The sequence below is a fragment of the Puma concolor genome, chromosome C1 (genome assembly GCF_028749965.1).
Source record: "Puma concolor isolate L17-30 chromosome C1, mPumCon1.1.hap2, whole genome shotgun sequence".
Lineage (NCBI taxonomy): Eukaryota > Metazoa > Chordata > Mammalia > Carnivora > Felidae > Puma > Puma concolor.
Window position 1 is genome coordinate 187,214,237 of NC_141674.1, and position 25,275 is coordinate 187,239,511.

General features: G+C 37.0%; 2 protein-coding genes across 4 annotated transcripts in view; one reads left to right on the top strand and one right to left on the bottom strand.

The window, feature by feature from the left end:
- On the bottom strand, nucleotides 1–23,161 carry TYW5 (tRNA-yW synthesizing protein 5). 2 transcript variants are annotated; one of them, XM_025912448.2, is made up of 8 exons: nucleotides 22,886–23,161; nucleotides 17,788–17,942; nucleotides 13,003–13,072; nucleotides 9,843–9,887; nucleotides 8,647–8,784; nucleotides 6,613–6,700; nucleotides 6,119–6,235; nucleotides 1–3,816 (listed from the first exon to the last, which is right to left on the bottom strand). In XM_025912448.2, the coding sequence occupies exons 1-8, from the start codon at nucleotides 22,961–22,963 to the stop codon at nucleotides 3,560–3,562; spliced, it is 948 nt and encodes a 315-aa protein (XP_025768233.1). In that variant the 5' UTR covers nucleotides 22,964–23,161; the 3' UTR covers nucleotides 1–3,559. The 2 variants fall into 2 exon arrangements, with proteins under 2 accessions (XP_025768233.1, XP_086575349.1); XM_086719223.1 differs by lacking the exon at nucleotides 22,886–23,161 and adding an exon at nucleotides 22,640–22,840.
- Nucleotides 23,152–25,275, top strand: part of MAIP1 (matrix AAA peptidase interacting protein 1) — a 25,267-nt gene continuing 23,143 nt past the window's right edge. For both annotated transcript variants that reach the window (XR_015255421.1, XM_025912633.2), the window contains exon 1: nucleotides 23,152–23,731. Coding sequence is in view for 1 of the 2 variants with exons in the window: in XM_025912633.2 (XP_025768418.1) it covers nucleotides 23,291–23,731 (441 nt within the window). In the remaining variant the exon portion in view is untranslated. The remainder of the gene's footprint in view (nucleotides 23,732–25,275) is intronic.

The window sequence follows — 25,275 nt, forward strand, 5'->3', positions numbered from 1 at the left end:
GTCATTTTAGGATCCCATTTAATGGAGCTTTAAAAATAGAATACAACTTAGGCATACTTAAAACACCAAACACTCAGCATGTGTGCTTGCAACAAGACTGAGGTAACAGCAGGGATGTGTGAGTGACTGCCTGACTGGCTCTTCACCACGTCTGGTCTCAGCCCTGGAGGAAGGAGTCCCAGCAGCACAGCTCTGACCCCACACATACCTGCACTCCAGCTTCCTGCATTTTGCTTTCCTTCAACTTCTCAGGTTCAGCTTAGATGTCTGTTGGCAACTTCAGATAGGTGAGAGAAAAGCCTCCTTACCAAGATTCTTTCCAAATGTTCCCATAGCTGCTCTTCAAAAGGGTGGAAAGTACAAAATAAGCCTTGTTGAATTTATTTCCCTTTTTAAAACTGTAAGTGACAAGTTTTAAATCAATTACTGAATAAGTAGAATTCCAATGTAATTATGTGCCAAGACAAATACTGTTAGTGTTCATGAAAAACTAATACAGTCTAACACATGTATTTAAAAAAGTTGTTTTGAAAGAATGATAGAGGGGCCAAAAAAAAAAAGTCAAAATATACAACTGCAGATTCCAGTCTGCACACCTAAATTGTCTACCTTCTTCCCAAAGGCAATCACTATCACTGGTTTCTTGTATATTCTAGCAGAGATAATTCTATACATATACAAATATAAATGTTTACTTACAGCAAACCTTTGTTTTACACAAACGGCAGTACACTATATCCATAGTTTCCAACCTTTTTCTCATTTAATTACCTTGAAAACTTTCTTGCCAGTACTACAATACCTCTGTCTCATTGTTTGACTTCATAGTTTTCCATTTTCTCTTACACTCTGTTGTTTACTTGTTAGTCTTACTTTGTATCCCTTGTCTATGTGGTACAGTGAGTGGTACAGTGACAAGTTTTGCTGACAGAGAAGAAAAATTCCTTTGTGTATCAGGTCAAGCCCCCAAACTGTAGTCAAAGAATAACAAGAGATGTGCTGCACCTAAGGGAGAAAGCGTGGACAATTACTGACCTGGTCACCACAGCTGTAATTCCAGTTTCTGTCACAAGCCTGGACAATCACTTAGGCGATGTGGATTGATAAAATGATTTCTAAGATCCCTTTCAGCAATAAAGTTCTAAGATTTGGAATTCCTGAGACGTTGCAGCTAACACATACTGTTTAATATGTTATATATTAAAAATATCTCATTTGGTCTCAATCAGGTCAGCAAAAAAGATAAATGCAAAATTAAGACTCTAACATTAAAAAATATGACCAAGGAAATCATTTTAAAATTTCCCTAAGGGTTCACTTCTAGTTTTGTAGGCATTATAATTTAATACTGCCACAAGAGCCACCCCAAATCTCAAAGCTAGCACCAGCCATCACTGTCCCTGCCCTGGAATTATCTCTGTAATTTTGTAGCAACCATATAAAGTACAAGTTTAAAGATGAGGAAAATAAGCTTCAGAAAGATTAAATTATTTAACTTGCCTAAGGTCATGCAGTGTGCTCCCCAAATAAACTGAATTAAAATGAATATTCATTGGGAAGATTATAATCTGTTTTACTTCCAAGTTTTCTACATGACTCTGGATATATACTTTGCACTGATTCTCTTTGTGTTGTTTTTTTTAAAGAGGCAAAACCCAGGAGGTTTATTAAAGAGCTGAGCATAAATACTGTTCAAACTAACAGAGGTTTTTTTTTTCTTCCCAAAGGAAAAGGAATCATTAAAGAATTTCTTTGCTTAATCTAATAACTAAAGATAATTTAAAAAAAAAAAACTAGTAATTAAATCAGGCTAATGTGACAATTGCTTTTCTAACAGACCGTCTTTTTACTTTTGTTGACCTGAGTAACTTCAATCTCTCTTCCCAAAGGCACCTAGGGAGTTCAGAATGATTTTTTATATACTTTTCCGTTATTTATCGTAATGTTTTTTATACCTGAAATTAATCAAACTCCAAACACAGGATATGAACAGACGAATTACTTTAACAGAAAATTATTTTGTCCATAATTAAAACGCACCAACTTGATGCACTCAGATTGCTTTAGATGAACACATTTGTGTTCAGTAAATATATCTGGTCTTTCTTCAATGAAATTGCAATATAATTACAAAGAATGGCACAGATCCACATACAATGGCTCATTGTCTTCAATGATGACAACATGATTGGGATCTCTCCTGTATTTGTTCTTAAAAAAAGAATTTTTCTCTTTAAAAAGAGGTGGAAAATCATTTAGTGGGTAAAACTAATTGGGCTGAGATTTAGCTGTAAGTATAAATTAAAACAGATTTGAACATTTTCTGACGTTGAATAACTGAAAAAAGGGGCAGATCTGACTTTGAGTGCCAAAAAACCCCAGGATCAGATTAAACTTTTTGGACAAATCACAAAACCAATAATCCAAATTACTATCATTTAATCCAGTTGTTCTCAATCCTGATTATACATCAAAACAACCTATGAGGTCTACCAGATACAGATACTATACCAAACCCTAAACATAACCGAATAAAGTCTACAAAGTTGGTGCCTAGACAACTGTATGTTTTAAAAAGCTCAAAGGAAAAATGTAGTAGACATCGTTGGTTGCTCATCTTCTTTTCCTAACCTGAATCCTAATTTTAAAAATTATCCATGCTGTCCGCATGTATACCTCATGTACCTCAGAGGAAGAGGATTCTACTTATAAGCTCCAGGAGACCCAGTTGTTCTAAGGGTTATTCCATACCGTTTCCCAGTGACTGGCTCAGCGGTAGACAGGTCTAAGCCACTTTAGATCAATGAGACCCTGGGAAAGCTTTTGCATATTAAGAGAAGGCCCTTGGAATCCAGCCTGACTTCTCCACTGCATGTAAATGAAGAAGCACATGGCTCCAACTGCTATTGGCAATCATCCCGTGACCACGAGGGTAGCCAGCCTTAGGATGATGCCAATGCTGCATTTGAAAATGGGAGAAACAAACCTAGAGGTTCTTGGTGACACTACTGAATCACTGGATCAGAAATACTGAAGCCCGTTTATCAGTTGACTTCATGTATAATGATTCAGTATATTTTATTAAGTCATTTTATTTTTTTTAAGTTTGAGAGGGAGACAGCACACAAACAGGGGAGAAGAACAGAGAGAGCACAAGCAGGGGAGAAGAACAGAGAGGGACAGAGCATTCCAAGCAGGCTCGCCACTGTCAGCATGGAGCCTGATATGGGGCTCAATCCCACAAACAGATCATGACCTGAGCCACTTAACCGATTGAGCCAACCAATCTATTTTATTAAGTCATTTTAAGTTGGATTTTTAATTATTTGCATCTGAAAGCTAGAGTGGTCCCACCCAGTACAACATTCTTTCAACCTACTGTATTAAATAGAAACCATATAAATACAAATTCATATTTAATCTATAAGTCTGAGATTGATTTATCTTTCCTATTTTAACAAAGAATCAATCTTTAAAAAATATTTTATATGTTATACTTTTCTAATATTTGAGTTGAACTGTATTGCAAAGTTTATATTAATTGCATTCACTTCATTATTTACTCAAAGTTTTTACTATAGGCTTTATCTTGAATGTGTAAGACCATTCGCCGTGCATAGAAGTCCCTGTATTCCTCTGGTAATTCAGACAGTGTTTTTAAAGCTCTGTCCAGAATTTGTGCAGCTCTTGATGCTGCCGTAGGGTCTTTGTTTCCATAGGTATCCGTTTTATCATAGCATTCAGACGGAAGGTGCTTCCAAAAAACATTCACTCCCACTCCAAACTCTTCAGAGATTACGTTATGGAACCATAAAGCTAGAGAAAGTTAAAAAAAAAAAAAACAACAACCAAGTTAAAAATAAAACCTAGAGTAAAAAAAAAAAAAAAAACAAACCAAAATGTCAGTGAAATATCACAAATTGCATATAGCCAATGTAAGAAATTCTTGTAACTAGATGCCTTCGTTAGCACACTCCCAGCTTTTAACAGAATCATTTTAACTTTTATGAACTGCCAACCAATTTAAAGTGTCAATAACACAACCCTACGTTTAAAACCTTTGGAAATAGCAATTTTCCCTTTTAACTTGAAAGACATAATAAAGTTGTATTTGTTTTGTAGTTCTGTAATTTGGGGCTATGTTTTGTGTTACTTGTTTACACTTCCTGAGTCCTACAACCACATCAAAAGTGTTTATTTTTTGTACACAGAACATTTCAATTATTTGAGGAGTATCTTTGACCTTTTCTGCCTCAGCACAGTACTTTTGTTCTCAAAGACTTCCTATTCAAGCTGCATATTTGGTTTTCTAACTTGCTTAAATTTGCATTCATTGTAGCCTCCTTAGTTTCATATTTCTAATTAAATTAATTATAATTTTCTTATATTTCTTTCAACTCCTTTACAATATATAAAACTAAAGCACATATCTGGTGGTGATGATGAGTAAACTTTGTCAAATGATATAGCTAATTAATTTTTCACTTCCCCTAGAACATTTCTTTGTTTTCCATTGAGTCTAAACATTTTCAAACTTACAGGTGCTATAGGAATATGAAAGCAACATCACAATATAATAAAGATGAAATACTAGTCACATCAAAAAGTGTTTAATCTTGTGAATGGGAGAAAGTAAGATTTACAAGATGCTAAATTTTACAAACAAACTCATTCTAAGAGTGCTCTAGGAAAAACAAAGCTTAAAATATTTTGATTTGCAAAACTAGTTTCAAACATGGATTTAATCTTAATTATTCTTTAAGAATCTTTTTGCCTTATTCAGTATAACAGGAAAAAAAAGCTAACCATTCTGTTAAATTTGAATGCAAAGATGGGGTTTTGCTTTTATTTCAAAATATATGCAAATGTTCAGTATTTCTGGCTTTTTTTTTTTTTAACTTGTATATAGAATAAGGGAAAACTGCATAGCTCCTAACCATTGTCTAAAGATATAAAACCCCAAGATTTAAATAATGGCAATAGATTTAAAGACTAGTATGCTGGTTGTTTACAGAGAACATAAGAATAAATAAGTCAATGTATCAAATCAGTATTATGTTAAGGACATGGTAACAGGCCCCTTGGAGAATACAAAAATTACCAAAACATGGTTACTTATCCTCAAGCAGTGTATAATGTAGCCCCAAATGAAATCATCATATTAAAAAAAATTTTTTTTAATGTTTATTTTTGAGAGCGAGAGAGAGAGAGAGAGAAGGACAGAATATGAGTGGGGGGTGGGCAGAGAGAGGGAGACAGAATCTGAAGCAGGCTCCAGGCTCTGAACTGTCAGCACAGAGCTGGGTGCGGGGCTCAAACTCAGGAACTGTGAGATTATGGCCTGAGCTGAAGTTGGACGCTTAACCGACTGAGCCACCCAGACACCCCTCATCATATTTTTACTAATACTTTTTTACTTAATTCTGTCCCTGAAAAAGAGGTATTAATGATTAAAAATATATAAAATATGGGAAATAGGACTATATAAACAGAATTTGTTAATGGACTCCTTTAATCTTAATTATGATTTTTTTATCTTCAGGTATTCACTTTTGAATAATAATTACAGATATTAATTACATCACTAACTACAACAACTAATGCCTATTTATTGTACAAAGAAATTAAGCGACACTAATTCAGACCTTAGAATATAATGCACAAAAAAGACATCATAGGTGTTAAGATTATAATAATTTGATACTTAATAAAATTTCTAATCTCCTTTGGCTTTGAAATATATTTACCATTTCTTTGTAAATGCTTAAGTGACATAATTCTAAAATATATAAATATTTTAGAAATGAAGTGATTAAAAAGAACAAACTAATCTTTTCCCAGATATAAGTCTATTGCTTGATGTCATTAAGTAATTAAGAGTATTATATTAATTAATAATATATTTATAGGTTGCCTTTGAAAAACAAGATTATTAATTTTATAAGAATTTGCTTAAGCATACTTTAAACACACATACACAGTTGTATATAAAAATCAACTTGTATAGGACAGAACATATAATAAATATACTTTTGTACTAAAAAAAATATCATATAATGGATGAGTGACAGAGTACAGAGTTTATAAACAGCAAATTAATGAGGTCTAGAAATCTTACCAGGAATGAATAATACATCTCCAGCTTTAAGGGAACATTCATACCTTCTAGCTTTGCAAAACAGTGGATATTTAGCTAAGTCTGGATTATCTATATTCAGTACTTCTGATTTAGTACCTGAAAAGTTGCAAAAAAGGATAATAAAGATTAAGCAAAGTTAGCATTTCTTAAAAGGTAATCGCAAATATAAACTTGAAAGTGTATTCTTTTCTGTACAATTATTTATTTTATCCACACTGTGAGAACAATTACTATTCTGAAACCTAAGCCAGTTTTCAGTGACCCACCCTTTATGACCATGGACATCCATTTAATATATTTAAGAAAATTTGAAAATTTCATTGTTCACACAGCCTATTACCTATATACACATGCACAGTGAACACAAATACATCATAATTAGGAAGAAGCCCTAAGATATTTTTCTATGAAAATTCTTAAAAAGAGAAACTGAATAGACCAGACCTTAGAAATATAAACTTAAAAAAAAGTACCTGATAAATATAGATACTGGGCATCTCGAGGACTGAATAGTACAACACGTTTTTTTCCTGTCACTTGTATCAAGAAGTTATCCATTACCTGAAGGCCAATAAGAACTTATGGATAAGCAATATCTAAAATTCAAATAAATAGAACCAGTGGTATTCCAAACAGTTAAATGTAAACCCTATCCTTTAGTAAGACTTGCCTCACGTTATCTAAAACTCTTACAGTAATATTCTAATCTAACAAAGAAAACATTTGTATTCTAAATACAACTGTGCCTTTATTAGAGGTATTCCAGCAGCATTGCCTTAAAATGGTAAGGACTGGCAAGCCATTAGGAAATCTGAGGACTATTTGCCCTTGCCCCAGTATTCTGACAGAGAAGGTAGTTACATCTATTTGAGGCTCCCCTTGGTTAGTACTTATTTTACTTATTTGTCAGGGGATGCTGTGCAATGAACATTGGACAACAGATTGAAAAGCACTTAGAAAAATTAGGTGCTGGAAAAACACAAAGTATTGCTGTAATCAACCACTACTAAACTCTTATATAGCCAACCATAATTTAGTTACGGCATCCTGATTTCCAAATTATTTCTACTGGACTATAACTTGGCAAATGTTCTTTATGTACTTACTAATGGAGTAATCTTGATTTCTGCATATGCAAGGATATACTTTGTTGGTACACATTGTGGAAAATGTTAAAAGGTGGAGATACATAATTCTTAGCCAAGGAATTAAAATATATACTAAGCAAGATATATTCATAATTATTTACATTTTGCTTCTACCTAAGCATTTCTCCTTTCACTAACCCTTTTCTTATGTAAACCTTAACTATATAACAAGCACTCCTTTGACTTATTTTTAAGAAAAGATTTATCAAATTTCATTATAAATCCAGATAAAAGTGATACTAGTTAAAATTTAAAATAGTCACATAATACAATTAAAAATATATTTCAGTTACCATATCATTTTCTCACCATATCATTTATGTAAAACATTTAAAAACTAAGCTAAGAATTTGTCTACCTCATTTAGTTAGAGTTATTATGTTACAATCCTCCCAAGAGATCCTCAGCTGAATTATAATACATTTATAAAACAATATAGCTTGATTTAGAACTTAAAAAAAATTATTTTATCCTTATTTATTTATTTTTAAAGTTTATTTATTCTGAGAGAGAAAGAGAGAAAATGGACACATGAGTGAGAGCAGAGGGAGGGGCAGAGAGAGAGGAGAGAGAATTCCAAGTAGGTTCCGCAGTGCCAGCGCAGAGCCTGACATGGGGCCAGAACCCACGAACCATGAGATCATGACCTGAGCCGAAACCAAGAGTCGGACGCTTAACCAACTGAGCCACCAAGGCACCCCCAAAATTATTTTATGTTTAGAAACTTATTAGGTATTGCTTTAGCTTCCTAAATTTCTCCACCCAACAACAAACCATACACAATCCTACACTTTTAATGTGTAGGATTAATGTGTTTAAAATATTTATATGCATATATTTAAGCAAGTAAAATTATAATACCATGATATACATCTTGCTGCTCAACCAATACAGTTGACATTTCACATTCTCAAGGGATATATAATCTAAGATCTTCAGATATCCCCAAATTCTTACAACTGGAAATGGCTCTCCACAAACTTCTGCCTTTCTCTTGAGAAATAGTTCCACCTAGTCACATGTGTCATCTTCACATCCTCATATCATAACCTTATGACTTTTGCCATTTGTGCAACTTTCCCCCCTCATCTGGTGGCCATTTTTCACAAAAAAAAAAGAAAAGAAAAGAAAAACCCTGCACAAAACTTACATACACACAATATAACAAGACCACAGAGAAATGCAAATATGAGAAACTAGGCACCAACTTGCAGAGCACCTGTTTTCAAAGCTCATGTTTCAGTAAATTATATCTCCAAGATCTTTAGGGTAGTCTACAGAACATTAAAACTGTAAATGTTATATCTATAAATGCGAAAGATTGACTATAGCTTCAGATTTCTCATTTATGTAGCATACATCATAGTGGGTCCAAAGTTGTAATCCTGGTGAGCTAATTCGAAAAACACTGGAAAAGAACTGCTCCTCTTTGAAAAATTTTGGAAACTTAATATCTCCTTCCAGTAAAGGAAACTGCTTTCTGATATCTGCAACATCCTGCATTGAAAGAAACATGGTAAAAAATTTTAATAATAAATGCAATATTGGTGTAATGCTTGTTTTACTTCAGTCTGCCATCAGAGCCCAAGATATCAAGGAGGAATGGGGCAAAAGTCTGTTCATTGCTTTAAAATACTAGTAGGTGACCACAGCCAACACATGCTCTTTCAAATGAAGTAATAACAGACTATGTAACAAGACTGCAGATTCAACAATATCAGTACTGTTAAGCTTTATGTGCTTAATTAATAGGTTCTTCCTATTTAAACAACAATCATATAATTGCCATCTACTCCAACATTAAGTATTTAAAATCTATGAGTCAACAATTTGAACATTATCAACTATGTAAAACCTGTGGGTTTTACTAAGGGAGGAAACTAAAAGAAAGTAAAGAATGAAATGGGAAATAAAAGGAAAAACCAGAATCTTACTTGATCGTTTTATTTTTTAATTTTTTTAATGTTTATTTTTGAGAGAGAGTGAGCGAGAGCGAGCATAAGCAGGGGAAGGACAGAGAGAGAGGAAGGCACAGGATCTGAAGCAGGCTCCAGGCTTCTGAGCTGTCAGCACAGAGCCCAATGTGGGGCTCGAACCCATGAACTATGAGATCATGACTTGAGCTTAAGTTGGATGCTTACCCGATTGAGCCACCCAAGTGCCCCTTACTTGATCATTTTAGGCAGCCATATTAATTTGACTCTGAATACATGTCAAAACTTATATAATGAATTATTCAGAATGTTTATAATTATTTTAGATTATATTTTATTAGTTGAATGGCCATCTGTAAAATATATTGTTGAAAGGATTTCTTAATTATATAGAGATTAGAGTAGATGACTTTAAACACTAAGATACTATGGTCCTGCCTAAGAACTAAGTAACCAACTTTTAATAATTTTGTCTTATTCAAGGGCACAAATCATTGAGAAAAGAATGGAAAAAGATGAAACAAGTCATGTGTCAAGCACTAAGTATAAAACTACAGTGCCAATTAAAATATATATATCCATTTAGGTCTTAAGCATTTGTTTTACATTCAGAATTCTTACCTTTCTAGGGTCTTCCCCAAGTGACCGTAAGTAGTACTTCTCATCCTTAAATATTGCAAAGAAAAATAACATAAATATTCACTTAAAAATACTAGAAAGTAAAGACAGAAGGAAATGAGTCTTAAAATCTAACCCAGTTAAGTTGTTTTCGAAACAGTTCTGTTTTCTTACCCTTTCTACTAATGCTCTCTGGTGGCCATATGAAGAAATAGCTTCATAGGCCGCTTATTAGAAGGACTAGATCCACAAAATGTTATATGAAATAAATTTGAAAGGCAACACATACCTACTATGTCTAAAACACAATGCTTAATTTACTTTTTAATGTTTATTTATTTTTGAGAGAGAGAGAGCACGAGCAGGAAAGGGGCAGAGAGAGAGGGAAACACAGAATCCAAAGCAGGCTCCAGGCTCTGAGCACTCAGCGCAGAGACCCACACAGGGCTCAAACTCACAGACCACAAGATCATGACCTGAGCCGAAACTGGAAGCTTAACTGATTCAGCCACCCAGGCGTCCCTACAGTGCTTAGTTTAGATTTTATGCTCTAAATTACTTAGACTCTTAACAGTTTATAAGACTGAAAAGAATTCTCATTTGTATAACACACATGATCTCAAGGTATTGTGGAAGCTAACAACAAACTTCTTCATATAATGCAAATGTAGAATAGGAGATAAATATAACAATTTATATTTTCAGTAATAAATATTTTAAAAATCCGGAACACTGCATTTTATCAAGGTAAGCCTTATAACTGATCATATAAATTCTCAAGCCAAATCCTTTAGAGTCAGCTCATGTATGAATTAGAAATATGTCACATCAGAGTAGTAAATTTATGTCGATACTTTAAAAAACTGTCAACTACCCTTCACTGAGTAGCTAGAGTAGAGAAGTGTTTGAATTATAAAACACTACTGTTGCTTGCATTTCCTCTAAAAATTAAAGAACTGAGATACTGGGTCAAGTACAGGGGCAATCCAACTCAGGAATTCTGCCTCTTTTATACCTACACCTTACCATCATAACACAAAATTCAAAATCTACATTATTTATCTTTTTTTTTTTATTTTTTTTTTTTTAATTTTTTTTTTCAACGTTTATTTATTTTATTTTTGGGACAGAGAGAGACAGAGCATGAACGGGGGAGGGGCAGAGAGAGAGGGAGACACAGAATCGGAAACAGGCTCCAGGCTCTGAGCCATCAGCCCAGAGCCCGACGCGGGGCTTGAACTCCCAGACCGCGAGATTGTGACCTGGCTGAAGTCGGACGCTCAACCGACTGCGCCACCCAGGCGCCCCTACATTATTTATCTTAACAACATATTATAAATCTAGGACCAAAAATTTAACTCAGCTCCAGATCCAGTGTTTTCAATTTTTTTTTTTAACATTTATTAATTTTTGAAAGATAGAGAGAGACAGGGTGCGAATTGGGGAGGAGCAGAGAGAGAGGGAGACACAGAATCCAAAGCAGGCTCCAGGCTTCAAGCTGTCAGTACAGAGCCCGCCGCGGGGCCCAAACTCGCGGACCATGAGATCATAACCTGAGCTGAAGTCGGCCACCCAACCGACTGAGCCACCCAGGCACCCCTCAGATCCAGTGTTTTTATGTTTTTAACTAGCGTCATATAATTTCTATAAATTTCTTACTGGGTAAATAGGTTTCAAAGTATGGTTTTCGGAATCCTAAGTTTTCTGTCCGTTCTAATATTTCAGGATTGAAAAAAATAAATTCAGCCTTTCAAGGTCATGCTCTTGTCGGGGTAGCCCCAACCACTGACTGAGCAAGATGGAAAAGGACTAGACACTGTCACCCACCCACACACACAGGACTCCTCTAACAGGCAGTCTTTGCTGAGGAGTTCCACCTTGAGCTGGCAGAGATGCTGTCTTCCCCCACCTAACCCTCCCCTTTCTTTTCAGAAGTATTACTCCCCAATAAACTTTTTTGCACTCCTAAGCCCATCTGTGCACCTGCTTCCTGGAGGACTGAGTTGATAGTCTATATTCATCTTACACCTAAAAATTATGGATTTATGTCTAAAAATTATGGAAAGTTGTAAATAAGATGAATATACTGTTAGTTCAGGTAAAGCTAATGGATTCAGTTTTAGTAGACAATCTAATCATATCATAGAATCACAGCCCTGCAGAGTGTGGAGGGATCCTGGTGATAATCTAGTGTAACCACTACCTGCTGAAACAACCGTGAACAGGCAGCACCCATCACAACCAAACTGGCCACCAGCCCAGCTGGCTCAAATGCAGACAACAGCTTTATTCAAAACTTAACAAGCAGTTTATTTTTAAAATGTGCTTTTGAGATAACAGTGAATTTGTTAAAAATGTATTTCTATATAAGCCGCAATGTCTTATCTCAAGATATTTAAATTGAATTATTTAAAACTGGATTATAATGTAAATAAGTAGAATTCTTCTGCATTTAATTCTGAACAAATGTTACAGCAAATACAACAGCAATCACATTGATAATAACTAACAATAATAAAATATAGAAACAGTCTAACAGTCAATAAGATACGAAAATAAAGTTCTCTTTTAGCATTTGAACTTTGCATATCAGACCAAAGCATTTTCTTAAAGCATTTTTTTTTTTTTTTAGTTTGTTTATTTTGAGAGAGAGAGCATGAGTGGGTGAGGGGCAGAGACGGGGAGAGAGATTCCCAAGCAGGCTCCACACTGTCAGCATGGAGCCTGATGTGGGGCTTGAACTCACAAACCGTGAGATCATAACCTGAGCTGAAGTCGGACACTTAAGTGACTGAGCCACCTAGGTGCCCACACACCAAAGCATTTTCTAAGAAAGTATTATTAACAGCTAACATTTAGTGAGTAGTTTCTACATGTCAGGCATTGATTTTATTTAGTTAACTGTCACAAAAACTTTATCAAATAGGTACTATTATTGTTCCTGTTTTATAGATGAGTATATCAAGGCACAGAAAAATAACATGGCCAAGGTTTGAGATCTAATAAATAGCAAAACTAGATCTACGGCATATACAACCAAACCTTAAAAACAGCTATCAGAGAAGGCGACAACTCTGGTATATCTAATGTTCTTGTACAAGAAAATCCACCTAGTATACAGATATTAATGCTTTCTAAAGAAAATAATGTTCAAAGCAGTTACCTCTGAAATAAAGAATTCTTCATGCTTTTCTTCAGCTGCCCTTTGAACCAACTTATCAAAAGGTAAAGTTCTGAAATAAACACAAAAGAAGCCTTAGACTTAATAAATCAAAAGGTAAAGTTCTGAAATAAACAAAAAAGTAGCCTTAGACTTAATAATAAATCAACCAGTAATATTCTATAGGTATATATATAGGTTTGTTGGAGTTATATGATCTTCTGTTTTACAGTATCCATAATTTTTATTATATCTATTATGTGCAATTTTTCAAAATTCATTCGTGTGCTTATTTGACCTAGATTGTCTAAAGTTTTGATTTCAAACATTAAAGGTTTTTAAATCTATGGTGCAAATGAATCATTCTAATGTCAATATCCTCCTATTCCAAGTTACTGTTAGAAAAATGTTTCTGTGGTATCTGGTTATCTCTCCATATACACAAACTTTCAAACTTGCTACTTATTTTCAAGTGTCATGGCAAAACAAGTCTTGTGACTGACAAATGGAACAAACTACTAGTGCTACTTTGGAAGAGATAGTAAGCAAATGGTCCAGTGAAGATCAAGTCCTTCCCTCTCTCACTGATCTTCCTGCCTTTAGGCACTACCACAGAAAACAGAGGCCCATAACACTGCTCTCAGTCTCCTTCACTACTATGTCATTTAAAAAAAAATTTTTTTTTAGTGTTTATTTATTTTTGAGAGGGAGAGAGAGACAGAGCATGAATGGTGGAGGGGCAGAGAGAGAGAGAAAGAGAGAGAGAGAAAATCCAAAGCAGGCTTCAGGCTCCGAGCTGTCAGTACAGAGCCCAACGCGGGGCTTGAACCCATGATCCATGAGATCACGACCTAAGCCAAAGTCAGATGCTCAACTGACTGAGCCACCCAGGCGCCCCACCACCACTCTGTCATTTTAAAGATCCTGAGGTGGGGTGCCTGGGTGGCTCAGTCAGTTGAGCATCTGACTTCAGCTTAGGTCATGATTTCACAGCTTGTGAGTTCGAGCCCCATGTCGGGTTCTGTGCTGACAGCTCAGAGCCTGCAGCCTGATTCAGATTCTGTGCCTCCCTCTCTCTCTGCCCCAACCCATTTGCATTCTGTGTCTGTCTCCCTCAAAAATAAATAAACATTAAAAAAATTTTTTTAAGATCCTGAGGAATACCTCAAGAAGAATTCAGTGAAGTGACCAAATTTTATTCTTCTTCAATATTTCTGTTTAAATGGCTATCTCCTTCCACCCTTATAAACAGAGATGAACATCACAGAAGCAGTTTGTTGCCTTTTGTCTTACTCTTGAGCCTGGAAGGCTACCATTTCTCTGGGTCCCATCCTATCTATTCAACATTCTAGAATCAAAAGTACTGACCCCCACATGAAGATGAAAACAGTAACATCAAGAAAATGAAGTCTTCAAAAGCATCTGGGTCAAAAGCCTCTCCACCCCTCCACTGCACTCCAACCTCCAAAAGTCCAATTAAGAGTTGTAATCTTTTCATTCTTCCTACCTAATATCTTCCCACTTAAATGTGTACTGAGGAGGTGGGGAGAAAGGGTTAGCAAAAACCCTTTCTCCTTCTCTATAAGAAGATGACCTTGGGCCTACCTTCTCCTAGCAATGTTTTCATAAAAACTTACTGATTTAAGATAAATGTGGAATGTTAGCTGTGATATCAGGTAACATTGTGTATTGTAAAAATGACCCTTGATTGATAAACTATGTCTGAACTAAAAGGCTGATGAGTGGACTGTAAATATTTATTAAGAAGCAAAAGATTTGGCTTCCCTGTGTGCAGTGTAACTCTTGTAACTGAGTTTGTCCCTTGGTGGAACCTAGAAGCTAAATTCACGGGGCCATTTCGTGTCACTGGTTTCTGTGGATTCTGTGGCTTGACTAAACTAGGGTGTTTCTGTACCCACCTATATAGTCTTGTTCCCTTACAACTAAGCTGTCACTTGGTGAGCCAAAAAATGGCTACTGTATTGGAATAAAGACTCCCACTGATCCTATACTGCTAGAATGTGGTTTCCCGCCTTGTATCCTTTTGTAAAGCTAAGTGAATCTGATGCCAGATTACGAACTAGTGAGTCCTGTGGCTATGAATGTCAGTCTGAACTTGAGGACATTGCTGATAATTATGTACAAGAGTGAGCACTGCCAAGAGAGAAGAAAGGAGTCTGCCATTTGCTCAGACCAATTTCCTACTACAGTTTCTGGCTAATTATATCAACAAATTTACTTGGAATCCCCCTATGCAATGTTTTCCTCTCTGACCTCATCACATACCCTTATTCCTACTAAAGCATCTTTGAAGAGTTTGGGGAAAATGTAGAAGCTTCTCTGGTCCAGAGCTACCCCTGTAATTGGCACAGTAGCCCAGGCTTATCTTTTTACTAGGAAAACTCAGAAGGGTTTTAAGACCTGCACGAGAACAGGGCAATGAAGAAAAGCAGAACTTGGGTGCTATCAGCAATCTTTTCCCTCATGTAGTGGTGCCTGTCAGAGCTTCTATGTAAGCAAAGCTGAGACAGGGGGAAATGAGGTATGAATTAGGACGTTCCTTGGTCTAGAGGTTTTATCTATCTTATGCATGTTTCAAAAAAAAGGACAACTGCTATTTAAATTCCATTTGTCTGGACTGGTAGACAGACCAGTAAGGGAGATAGTATCAAAGAGGGGTTAGTCTCATGGGCTCTGTGGAGTCAGGCAAATTTGGGTATAGATTTGGTTCATTATTTCAAGGTATATGATCTTGGGTAAGTTACTTAATGTTTTTAAGCCTCTGTTTTCTCAACTGTGTAATCATAAACAACAACAACAAACAACAAAAACTACCTCACAGATAGTTTCCAAATTAAATGACTAATATAATCTAGGATGCTTGGCACAGCACCTGATATATAGTAAGTGCTCAGGAAAGGACAGATGGTAGGGTGAACAACAATGATAATGTACCCATTAGCAGCATGAAAGTAGTTACCAACATTTTAAAAAAGAAAAAGAAATCTTCACTGTCCTGGTCCCCATTTGCAAAGGCTGCTTTGCAAAATCAAGATCAGGATTAATAAAAGTATAAGTAAGAGCAGGATGATGACAGGAATTAGATGACGTGATAGACAGAAGCAGTTAAATAAAGCTTATGTAAGAGTCAGACTTACTTATTTTTTTGAACGCCCAGAAAAATACCAACAATATTCTTTCACCACACAAGACTCTCCTCATACTACCCTGATTCTAGAGGAACAATGAAAGGCACCAAGAAGGAAGAAGTAAAAGCTAAGACTTGGGAATGTATTGCTTTTCAAATATTTAATAAGCAGAAATGCAACCTTAAACTGAAGTGGTAACAATGATACATGTGTGTAGGATTTCTTACTTTCTAGACTCCTTTTGACCTAGATGCCTCCCTTCTTTCCTACTCCCTGGTTGGTAACTGCCAAAAATGACTGCATCTATTTTTTTCTTGCACTAAGAAAATAATCTTGCAACTCTTTAGTAGCTCTAGTGAAAGGCTTGGAGAAAGCTGGGATAAGAACTATTACATAATGTATGTGCTTCAAAACAAGTTTTGAAAAGTTTATGGAACATGACAAAACATCAAAGCAATTCAAGATGAAGTTTCAATGCCCATTTGTTATGGTTTTGGACTCTCTGGAAAATAAACATCATTAATTACTGGCTTAAAAATGTTCATCATTCCAGCACTTTCTTCCACTTTTCTGGTTTAATAAAAAATGAAAAGTTCTTGCACTTATTAAAACTTATGGCAATTAAATTCAATTCATGGCCTACTAAACACCAAAACTATAATGGTGAATATTCAAAGGCTCAAAAACTAAGAAATACTTTGGCAAGCTGCTATATGAGCTTGGATATTTCTAATGAGAAAGGAATGGCTCTGGACATTAGAAGCTCTGTTTAACTCATCTCTAAACTCTGGAAGGAACAGTGAGAACCACCTTTCTTTAAAAATCAGTCTTTTGTGAACTACATGGTTTTTCAACTGAATTTGCTGGAAACTGCATGTGCACAGAATATAAAAATTTGGTTTTTTTTAAACATTTTTAATGAAACTTATGGGAATAAATAGCATATTAAATCTGTAAGATTATAGCATTTAAAACATTGAAGTTTGGACATTCAGCAGCTTTTAACTATCTTACTTACTTTTAAGACATCTCAAGCATAAAATGATAAACACAAGGGAAATTAAAAGCATCTAAGGTTATTGTGTCAAAAAAGAAAATTATGATTTTTTAAGTTATCCAAGTTGATGAAAACCTATAGCAAACATAGCAACTACCTGACCTATATTTCTGGAGGGAGCAGAAAAAAGAAAGCATGGGCTTATGCTTTTCTAACAATGAAGAATTAGAAAATCTTTTAAAAATAAGGGCATTAAAAATCAAGCTAGGTTATGAAGGGAAACTTTAGAATTCATTACTCTAGATAACAATTACTAATGAGGTAGGATCAATTAATTAATGAAGCACTGAATGACTACAGCAGACCCAATTTGGGGGTTAATCTAACTCAAGTTATAGAAATCTGGTTCCTTCCAGAGTTCCAGAAGGTAGCAGGCATATACCCTATTTAAAAAATAGTCTTTGAAAATGTCTTTATACAATTATGTAAATTTAGAATTTAAAAATTAGTAAGCTATTCCATGACTGTATCAAACTAGCCAAAAGATGAAATGCAGTATGGTCTTTGTATAATAATACAAAACTATTTTATAAAGGTTTAAAAGCTATTTGTAATCCCAGAGTAAGCCTCAGAAGAAAATACCTATATACAAAGTTCTTACTAATGAAGTCCATCTGGGCAACTGCAGCAACATGAATCTTTACTTCTTTCTTCCCTCCAACTTGGCTCAGGTAATCCACTGTCCATTTGCTTGTACATGCCCCCAAATCGATTCCTTCCAACACTAGAGGTTTTCTCTGTAAGTGGCAAAAACATACAACAAAAAATTAGGGAAAATGAATAATATATGAGGAGTTATATTTGGCAAGACAGGGACAAAAACAGTAAGAAATGATTCTTGATCCTAAGATGCTCAGACTCAGACCTTTTGACAATTCATGCTGTAACTGAAACAGGAAGAGCAACAATGTAATACACTTAGAACAAAATTTAACATTAGGAAAACAAACCAAACAAAACAGCAGTGCCATCACTAGCTAGGAACAACAAATCTGAACATTACTTACAGCATTTTCACAAGTGCTATTTATAACAAAAATATAAATAATTAAAATGTGTACTTTACAGTCAATATTGTTTGTAACTTTTTATTTTGATACTATTTCAAACTTGTGAAAAAGTTGCAAGAACATTACAAAGAACTCCCATATACTCTTTACTCTGATTCACCAACTGTTAATTTAACATTTTGCCCCATTTACTTCACCATTTGCTCTCATGTTCACTATGTGTATAGAGAGGAACATATTATTAAAAATAAATTAACTTCAAGGTAAGTTGCTGACATCACACTTCTTTATCTCCAAAAACTTGAGTATAGTTTCTGAGAACAAAGATGTTTTCTTACATAGCCACAGAATAATTATCAAAATTAGATTTAACACTGATAAAAATACTACTACTTTACAATCCATATCCAATTTGCTAATTGTCCTATTATCTCTTATAACTTTTTTTTTTTTTTTTTTTTTTTTTTTTTTTGTCTATTTCTGAAATCCCACATTGCATTTAGTTGCCATGTCTCTTTTAATCTGGAACAGTTCCTCAGCCTTTTTCTTCCATTACCTTGACATTTTTGAAAAGTACAGGCCAATTATTTTGTAGGATGCCCTTCTATTTCAGTTTATCTCATGTTTCTCTGTGATTAGATTCAGGTCATACATTTTTGGAAGAAATGTACCACGGAAGCAATGCTGTGTCCTCCTCAGTGCAACACATCAGGTAGCACATATTTTGCTCTATTATTTGTGATGTTAATTTTGAGCAACTGGTAATTCCTGCCTGAATCAAGTATTACTATGATGAATGCAAAAATCATGATTTTTAAAAAATTTCATCATCTTCTACATTAGGTAGCATTCTAATGTCAAAATGAGCTCTAACATCTCCATTTATTTATTTTATTCACTTGGTTTAATCTACTGATTTAATTTGATGCTTGAAATATCTCACATTTGGCCAGTAGGATCCAATCAAGCTGGCTCTTGTGAATTTTTACCTGAACACATCCTTTCTTTATAGCAAAAAACCACAATCCAGAATCCTTTTATACTTTTTCTGTCCCAGCCCTACAGTCATTTCATATTTAGAAACCATGATCTTGGTATTAGGTGTGTTCATTGCTATTGGGGTGTCATTACTTCTAGGCCTTCTCAGTGGACAGAGCTAAGAAATGTGTGAAAGTTTGTGTATATTCATTTCTCCTTTTCCCAAAGACACACACATAATCACACATAGCCCACATATGTATATACCTATATCTATTTCTCTCTCTCTCCAAGCATACATATACACTATATACACATATGCACTTAATAGATGTATGTATGAACAAACCAAAATACCACCAACACTGAAACCCCAATACCGATCTTACACAAGGTTCATTTTAAATTTCATTGTTTAGGGGCGCCTGGGTGGCGCAGTCGGTTAAGCGTCCGACTTCAGCCAGGTCACGATCTCGCGGTCCGTGAGTTCGAGCCCCGCGTCGGGCTCTGGGCTGATGGCTCAGAGCCTGGAGCCTGTTTCCGATTCTGTGTCTCCCTCTCTCTCTGCCCCTCGCCCGTTCATGCTCTGTCTCTCTCTGTCCCAAAAATAAATAAACGTTGAAAAAAAAATTAAAAATAAATAAATAAATAAATAAATTTCATTGTTTATATATTTGTAACTCTCTTCTGTTAACAGTGAGAAACCTTGTTGCTATCATCTTCAATGTTTAATCAATTGCATAATCCCAGAATTCACAATAAATACTTTCACGATTGCTAAGTCATATCACTGTAAAAAGCAAGTCTATTAACTAGAGTTCAGTATTTGTTTACAGTTCTTTTTGTCTTTAGACTGAAGACATACCAAGTACTGTGCTCAAAAGTGATTTGGGTTACTTATCTCCCTCCCCCTTACTTAAGTTCACTTGTTATTTTTTTAAATTCTACATTAGAGTTTTTGTTTTTTTAATCACTACTCACCATTAATTTTATTATCAGTATTACTTTAGAATGTAAAACATTAATGTGATCCCCAGAGTCAAAACTATGCGAAGAGGTCATCCCATCCATATTCTTCCACTTCCTGCTCACTCATCCCTTATAGATAACCAGTCTCATTTTTGGCTTATTGTTCCTGGTTTTGTTTGTTTGTTTGGCAGAGAACAGAAACACATATACTTCCTTATTTCCCCTTCTTTTTTACAAAAAAAAAAAAAAGTGGCATATTTTGTGAGGTTTTTTTTTGGTAATTTGATATTTTTTTTAATTTAAAAATATATCCTGGAAATCACTGCTATCAGTTCAGATTATCTCCCTCATTCTTTTTTACTGCTTTGTACACCATAATGTAAATGAACAATTTAACCAATCACTCTCCTGTGCATAGTATTTTTAGATTATTTGCAATAATCCCCAAAGTAAACTCCTCAAAGAGGGATTGCTGGGTTATAAAGTAAACACACATAGTTTTGTTAGATATGCCAAATTCCTCTCCACAAGGGTTGTACCACTTGGCATAAAGTGTGAGAGTTCCAGTTTCTTCACAGCCTCACCAAGAGTATTATTAAAGCCATAGATAAGAAATGGTGTATCAGTGTAGCTTTAAGTTCTCTTATGAGTAAAGTTGAACATCTTTTCATGTGTAGAGGCTATTTTTTATCTTTTTTTTTTTTTTTTTTTTTTTGGTCAACTGCTCACATTTTATCAGATTTTTGGCCTTTCACACCCCACCCCTTTAATTTTTAGAAGTTCTTTATATACATGGCCTTTTCTGCCCTTTTATGAAACATGTTGCAAATACTTTCTTCCCCAGCTTGTATTTTATGTATTCAAATTTTAATCTGTTACCACACCTGAATTTTCTGTCACAGTTAGACTGTCCACTGACCTAGATTATGGAGGAATTTATCCATGTTTTCTTCTAACACCCGTGTAGTTTAATTTTTCTACATTTATGTCTCTGATCCATTTAGAGATTTGATTATTCTTGTGTATGATGTCAGATATAAATCTAATTTTATCATTTTTTAAAATGACTAGTTGCCCCCGCATCACTTATTTAAAAGTTCCTTTGCCCCAGTGATTTTTTAAAAATTTTTTAACGTTTTATTTATTTTTGAGACAGGGAGAGACAGAGCATGAACAGGGGAGGGTCAGAGAGAGGGAGACACAGAATCTGAAACAGGCTCCAGGCTCTGAGCTGTCAGCACAGAGCCCGACGCGGGTCTCGAACTCACGGACTGCGAGATCATGACCTGAGCCGAAGTCGGCCGCTTAACCCACTGAGCCACCCAGGCGCCCTGCCCCAGTGATTTTTAACACATCATGGTCATCACATACTAAATGCCCATATGAATGGAAATTTATTTAGATGTACACCTCCAGACTTTCTATTCTGTTTCTCTGGTCTATCTATTCATGCACCTATATCACACTGTTAATTATTAAAACATGTTAAAAATCTGAGGACTATGCCCCCTCATCGATTTTCTTTAGTGTTTCCAAGTAGAAAGGTCTTGTTTCACAGTTTTATTAGTTTCTACTTTATTACATCGTGGCCAGGGTGTTGTTTGCAATATCCCACTTTAGGAAACTTAAGTATGTCCACTTTGTGACATATTATATGTATCTTGTCTGTAAAGATTACGTTACAAAATACTCTTTGCCATGCATCTTAGAAAGCATTTTCACATACATTGTTTCTCCACAATCGTGCCCTACAAGCATCTTATGCGATCACATCCTGAGGTGGGAGTAGGGAGGGCAACAACAACCCATCCAGCACTAGACCCACAAATAAATGAAGGCTTAGATCTTCGCTCTAGATTGCTAACTCCTAAAAGCAAACAAACAAACAAACAAGCAATCAAAAAACTTCGTTCCTGACTTTTTTCATACTGAGAACTAGCTCTGTGACCACCCTTCTAAATATCAAGTAAAATTGCTGAGGGAGAGTTCTACCATAAGCATACTAACTGTAAGCTTGTATTATATTTTTCTTTTTAAGTACCTGCTGGACTCTTTAGTCTGTTCTGAAGCCTGGATTCCCTTACAAAGCACCGCGAGTCAAAATACTTCTCTTTAATATTATCCTCTTGAGTATTCTCTTAAGGAACTGAGGTTCGAATTACACATATAAGAGGTTCCAACGTCTGAACTGGAATTCAGGTTAGTTAGAACCCAAGACCAGGGAATTTCCCGAGGGATTCCCATTGCTTTCCCTTTTGGCTCGATGCAGTGAAAAATTGCTCTTCTGAACCCAGTCAGTGGAGTAGACTAACACGCGCCTTTCACGCAACCAGTGGGGCGACGAAACCTCTAAACTTTAAGAAACCCAACGCAACTCCCTTCGTTGCCATGGTAACGGAGGAAGACAAAATAATAAAGTCCGTCCAGAGCCACCCTTCGCAGCGAGCAGCGCTTATCAGGCAAGCTATTTCTCGCACTCCTGGCTCCGCTGTCACCCTGCTCCCCGAAAACGTGGCGCTGTTCTCCCTGGAAAACTTGACAGATGATCCATTCGACATCCCCCATGTGCTCTCTCCCCTGGCCACAGAGCCAACAAGCCATCTTCAGCCGCCTGCCGCCTCCTCCCCATACCCTGGGTCTCCAGAAAGCAGTTCGGGGCCGCCCGAGTGGCAGGGACAGGTATTCCCTGGCTCCCTGCGGTTCGGCCTGCCCGAGGGCCTCACCTGCGGGTACAGCTGCTGCGTGAACTGTTCCTGCGAAACGCCCTCCAGCCGGGCTACCGGGATGCTCTGCCAGGCCATGGTCGCTCACGCCTGTCCCGCTCAAGTCCCAGGAACCCCGGCCCGACACGTCCGTCAGCGCGCCATCCGCCCGGAAACGCAACCCGGAGAGAAAAGGTCCGCGGGGCCGCTCGACTCGCTAGAGCGGCTGGTCGGAGATCCGGGCCCGGGGCCACAGGGCCTCCGCGTGAGCTGCGTGCCGGAGAGCCGGAGTGAGGCCGACTCACCAGAGGTGGCAGCAACAGGCCAGATTCACTCTCTAGTCTCCTCCGGATGCGGCCAAGCTGGTTTCCCACCGACTTTGATTCGACACGGCACAGACAGGGACTGGGGTGAAAAGCCATAAAGATGGCGCTGGCTGTTCGTCTTTTGCCCCGCTTGCTGCTCGCTCCGCCGCTGCCCGGCGGGGCCAGCCGACCCCGGACTCCCCGTGGAGCCGAGGTGAGACCGCCGTTGGCTGAACTCTGCCGCTTCTGCCGCCGCCGCCTCGGCTCCGGACCGGTCCCGCTTCCTCGAGTCACTTGGGCCTCGGCGCTGCCCGCTCGGGGCCCGCAGCGTCCCCTGCTCAGCCCTCCGGGACTACCCGCAGCCCTCTCCGCTTTCCCTGCCTACCCCCGGCGCAGCTACAGCGCCGAGGAGCAGCCCCAGCCGCGCCAGAAAACCAAGATGATCATTCTGGGATTCTCCAACCCCATCAACTGGGTTCGGACTCGAATTTACGCTTTCCTGATCTGGGCCTATTTCGACCAAGAGTTCAGCATCGCAGAATTCTCTGAGGGAGCGAAGCAGGTTTGTTCATTTGCTTGGGGGTGACCTGTTCGCCTCTCCTGCATTCAGCGGTTCCATGCAAAAAGTGTTTAGCGATGAGGTTTCCTCACTGGGTCCCAAGGTATCCAAAGTGGGTAGTGACCCAGACATAGCCCTCCGCTACTTCTTGACTAAAATTCAGCTGCTTCTTACGTTTGCACGGTCGCCGAGGAGGAAGAGGGGTTCGATTGAGACACCAGTTCCACCAGCTGAAGTCCTCCAATTCCTTTTTCTGCTCTACAGGTTTTGAATCCGATAGAAATGAATTCGATTCAAAGCCCATTTCTGCCACCTAAAGCTACATGGTTTTATCTTTCTGAACATCACTTTCTGCAAAATTAAGAAGACCATGCCTGGCACATAGCAGGCGCTCCACAAATGTTAGTTGAATAAATGAATGAGTAGATGCGATCGTTTTGAAGAGTAAATAAGGTAGCATTTTCAAATGCAATAATGTAATTTTAGGTAGAAAAACAAAACTTCCTGCTAGCCATTTGGCAGAGCTCCCCAGCCCATCTCCCTACCCCCGAATTCTCCCCCATCATACTCTTTAAAGACTAATTTAGAGATAAGGAGTTTTACCCTTTCAAAGAATTTGCTGAGCAACCTGGTCGCTAATAAGTGCATAACATCCTACACACTGAGAAATAGCCTTTGGTGATTCATAACCCTGACCCCTTCCCTTTTCTTTCTCTTTCTTTCTGAGTGGCTGATAATACCTTGCCTTACCCTTGTCCCATAACAGTCACTTTGGGTCCTGAGATTATTTACGGATTTTTTTGTGTACATGCACTTTTCTAGGATGAAAGTCCATCTATAAATGTCTTTCGAATCCCTCGGAGAGTTTGTCATTCCCAAACATTTCAGAACTGTTGATAAATAGAAGTCATAGTTTATTTCCCAGTTCATACTGCCATATACCTTAAACTTATACTATAACTGTAATTATTTCGCAGTACTGATTGTATAAATAAATGTTTCCAACTTCATATAATCAGTGTCAATATTAACTCCTGCCTCCTGCTTCCCTGAGTCAACTCTTGACTGATTTATGTGTTTATAAAAAAGTTAAAAAGCAAAAGGCAGGCTTGATTAATAGCGTTATAAGTGGTAAACCTCTGCTCATATCAGTTCTCAAACTCTTTTGTCATGTAGAGGTAAATTGGTGTGATTCTACTATCCTCCACAATGCCCACTGAGGACACATGAACTTGTGTGCCTCATAACATATTAAATGACTGTACCAGCTCATTTATGTGTCAGTGAGGAATGGAAACCCTCTCCCCTTCTTGGGCAGGAATCAGGTTTTACACCCCATGTCCTCTGAACATAGAGGAGCATGGGACACTTTTTAGCCACTCTCTGATCCAGATCACTCTCTGGTCTCTAGCTATTAGCTATTTTTGCCCTCATCCTTGCTATTAAGTAGTATCTCCATCCTTTCATCAGCCAGTCTGTATACACGTTTTGCCTCATCTAAGTCGGTTTTTGTGCATTTAACCATTGTGATTACCAAAAGGAATGTT

What these genes read in the sequence shown, in the direction of transcription:
- TYW5 (XM_086719223.1), bottom strand. Translation starts at nt 22,720, where the DNA reads ATGTCGAATGGATCATCTGTCAAGTTTTCCAGGGAGAACAGCGCCACG. An exon ending in AGTAAGAACTTTGTATATAG is followed by an intron (nt 13,073 to 17,787) that starts GTATTTTCTTCT and finishes TGTTTATTTCAG; the next exon opens with AACTTTACCTTTTGATAAGT. An exon ending in AAGAATTCTTTATTTCAGAG is followed by an intron (nt 9,888 to 13,002) that starts GTAACTGCTTTG and finishes GCAATATTTAAG; the next exon opens with GATGAGAAGTACTACTTACG.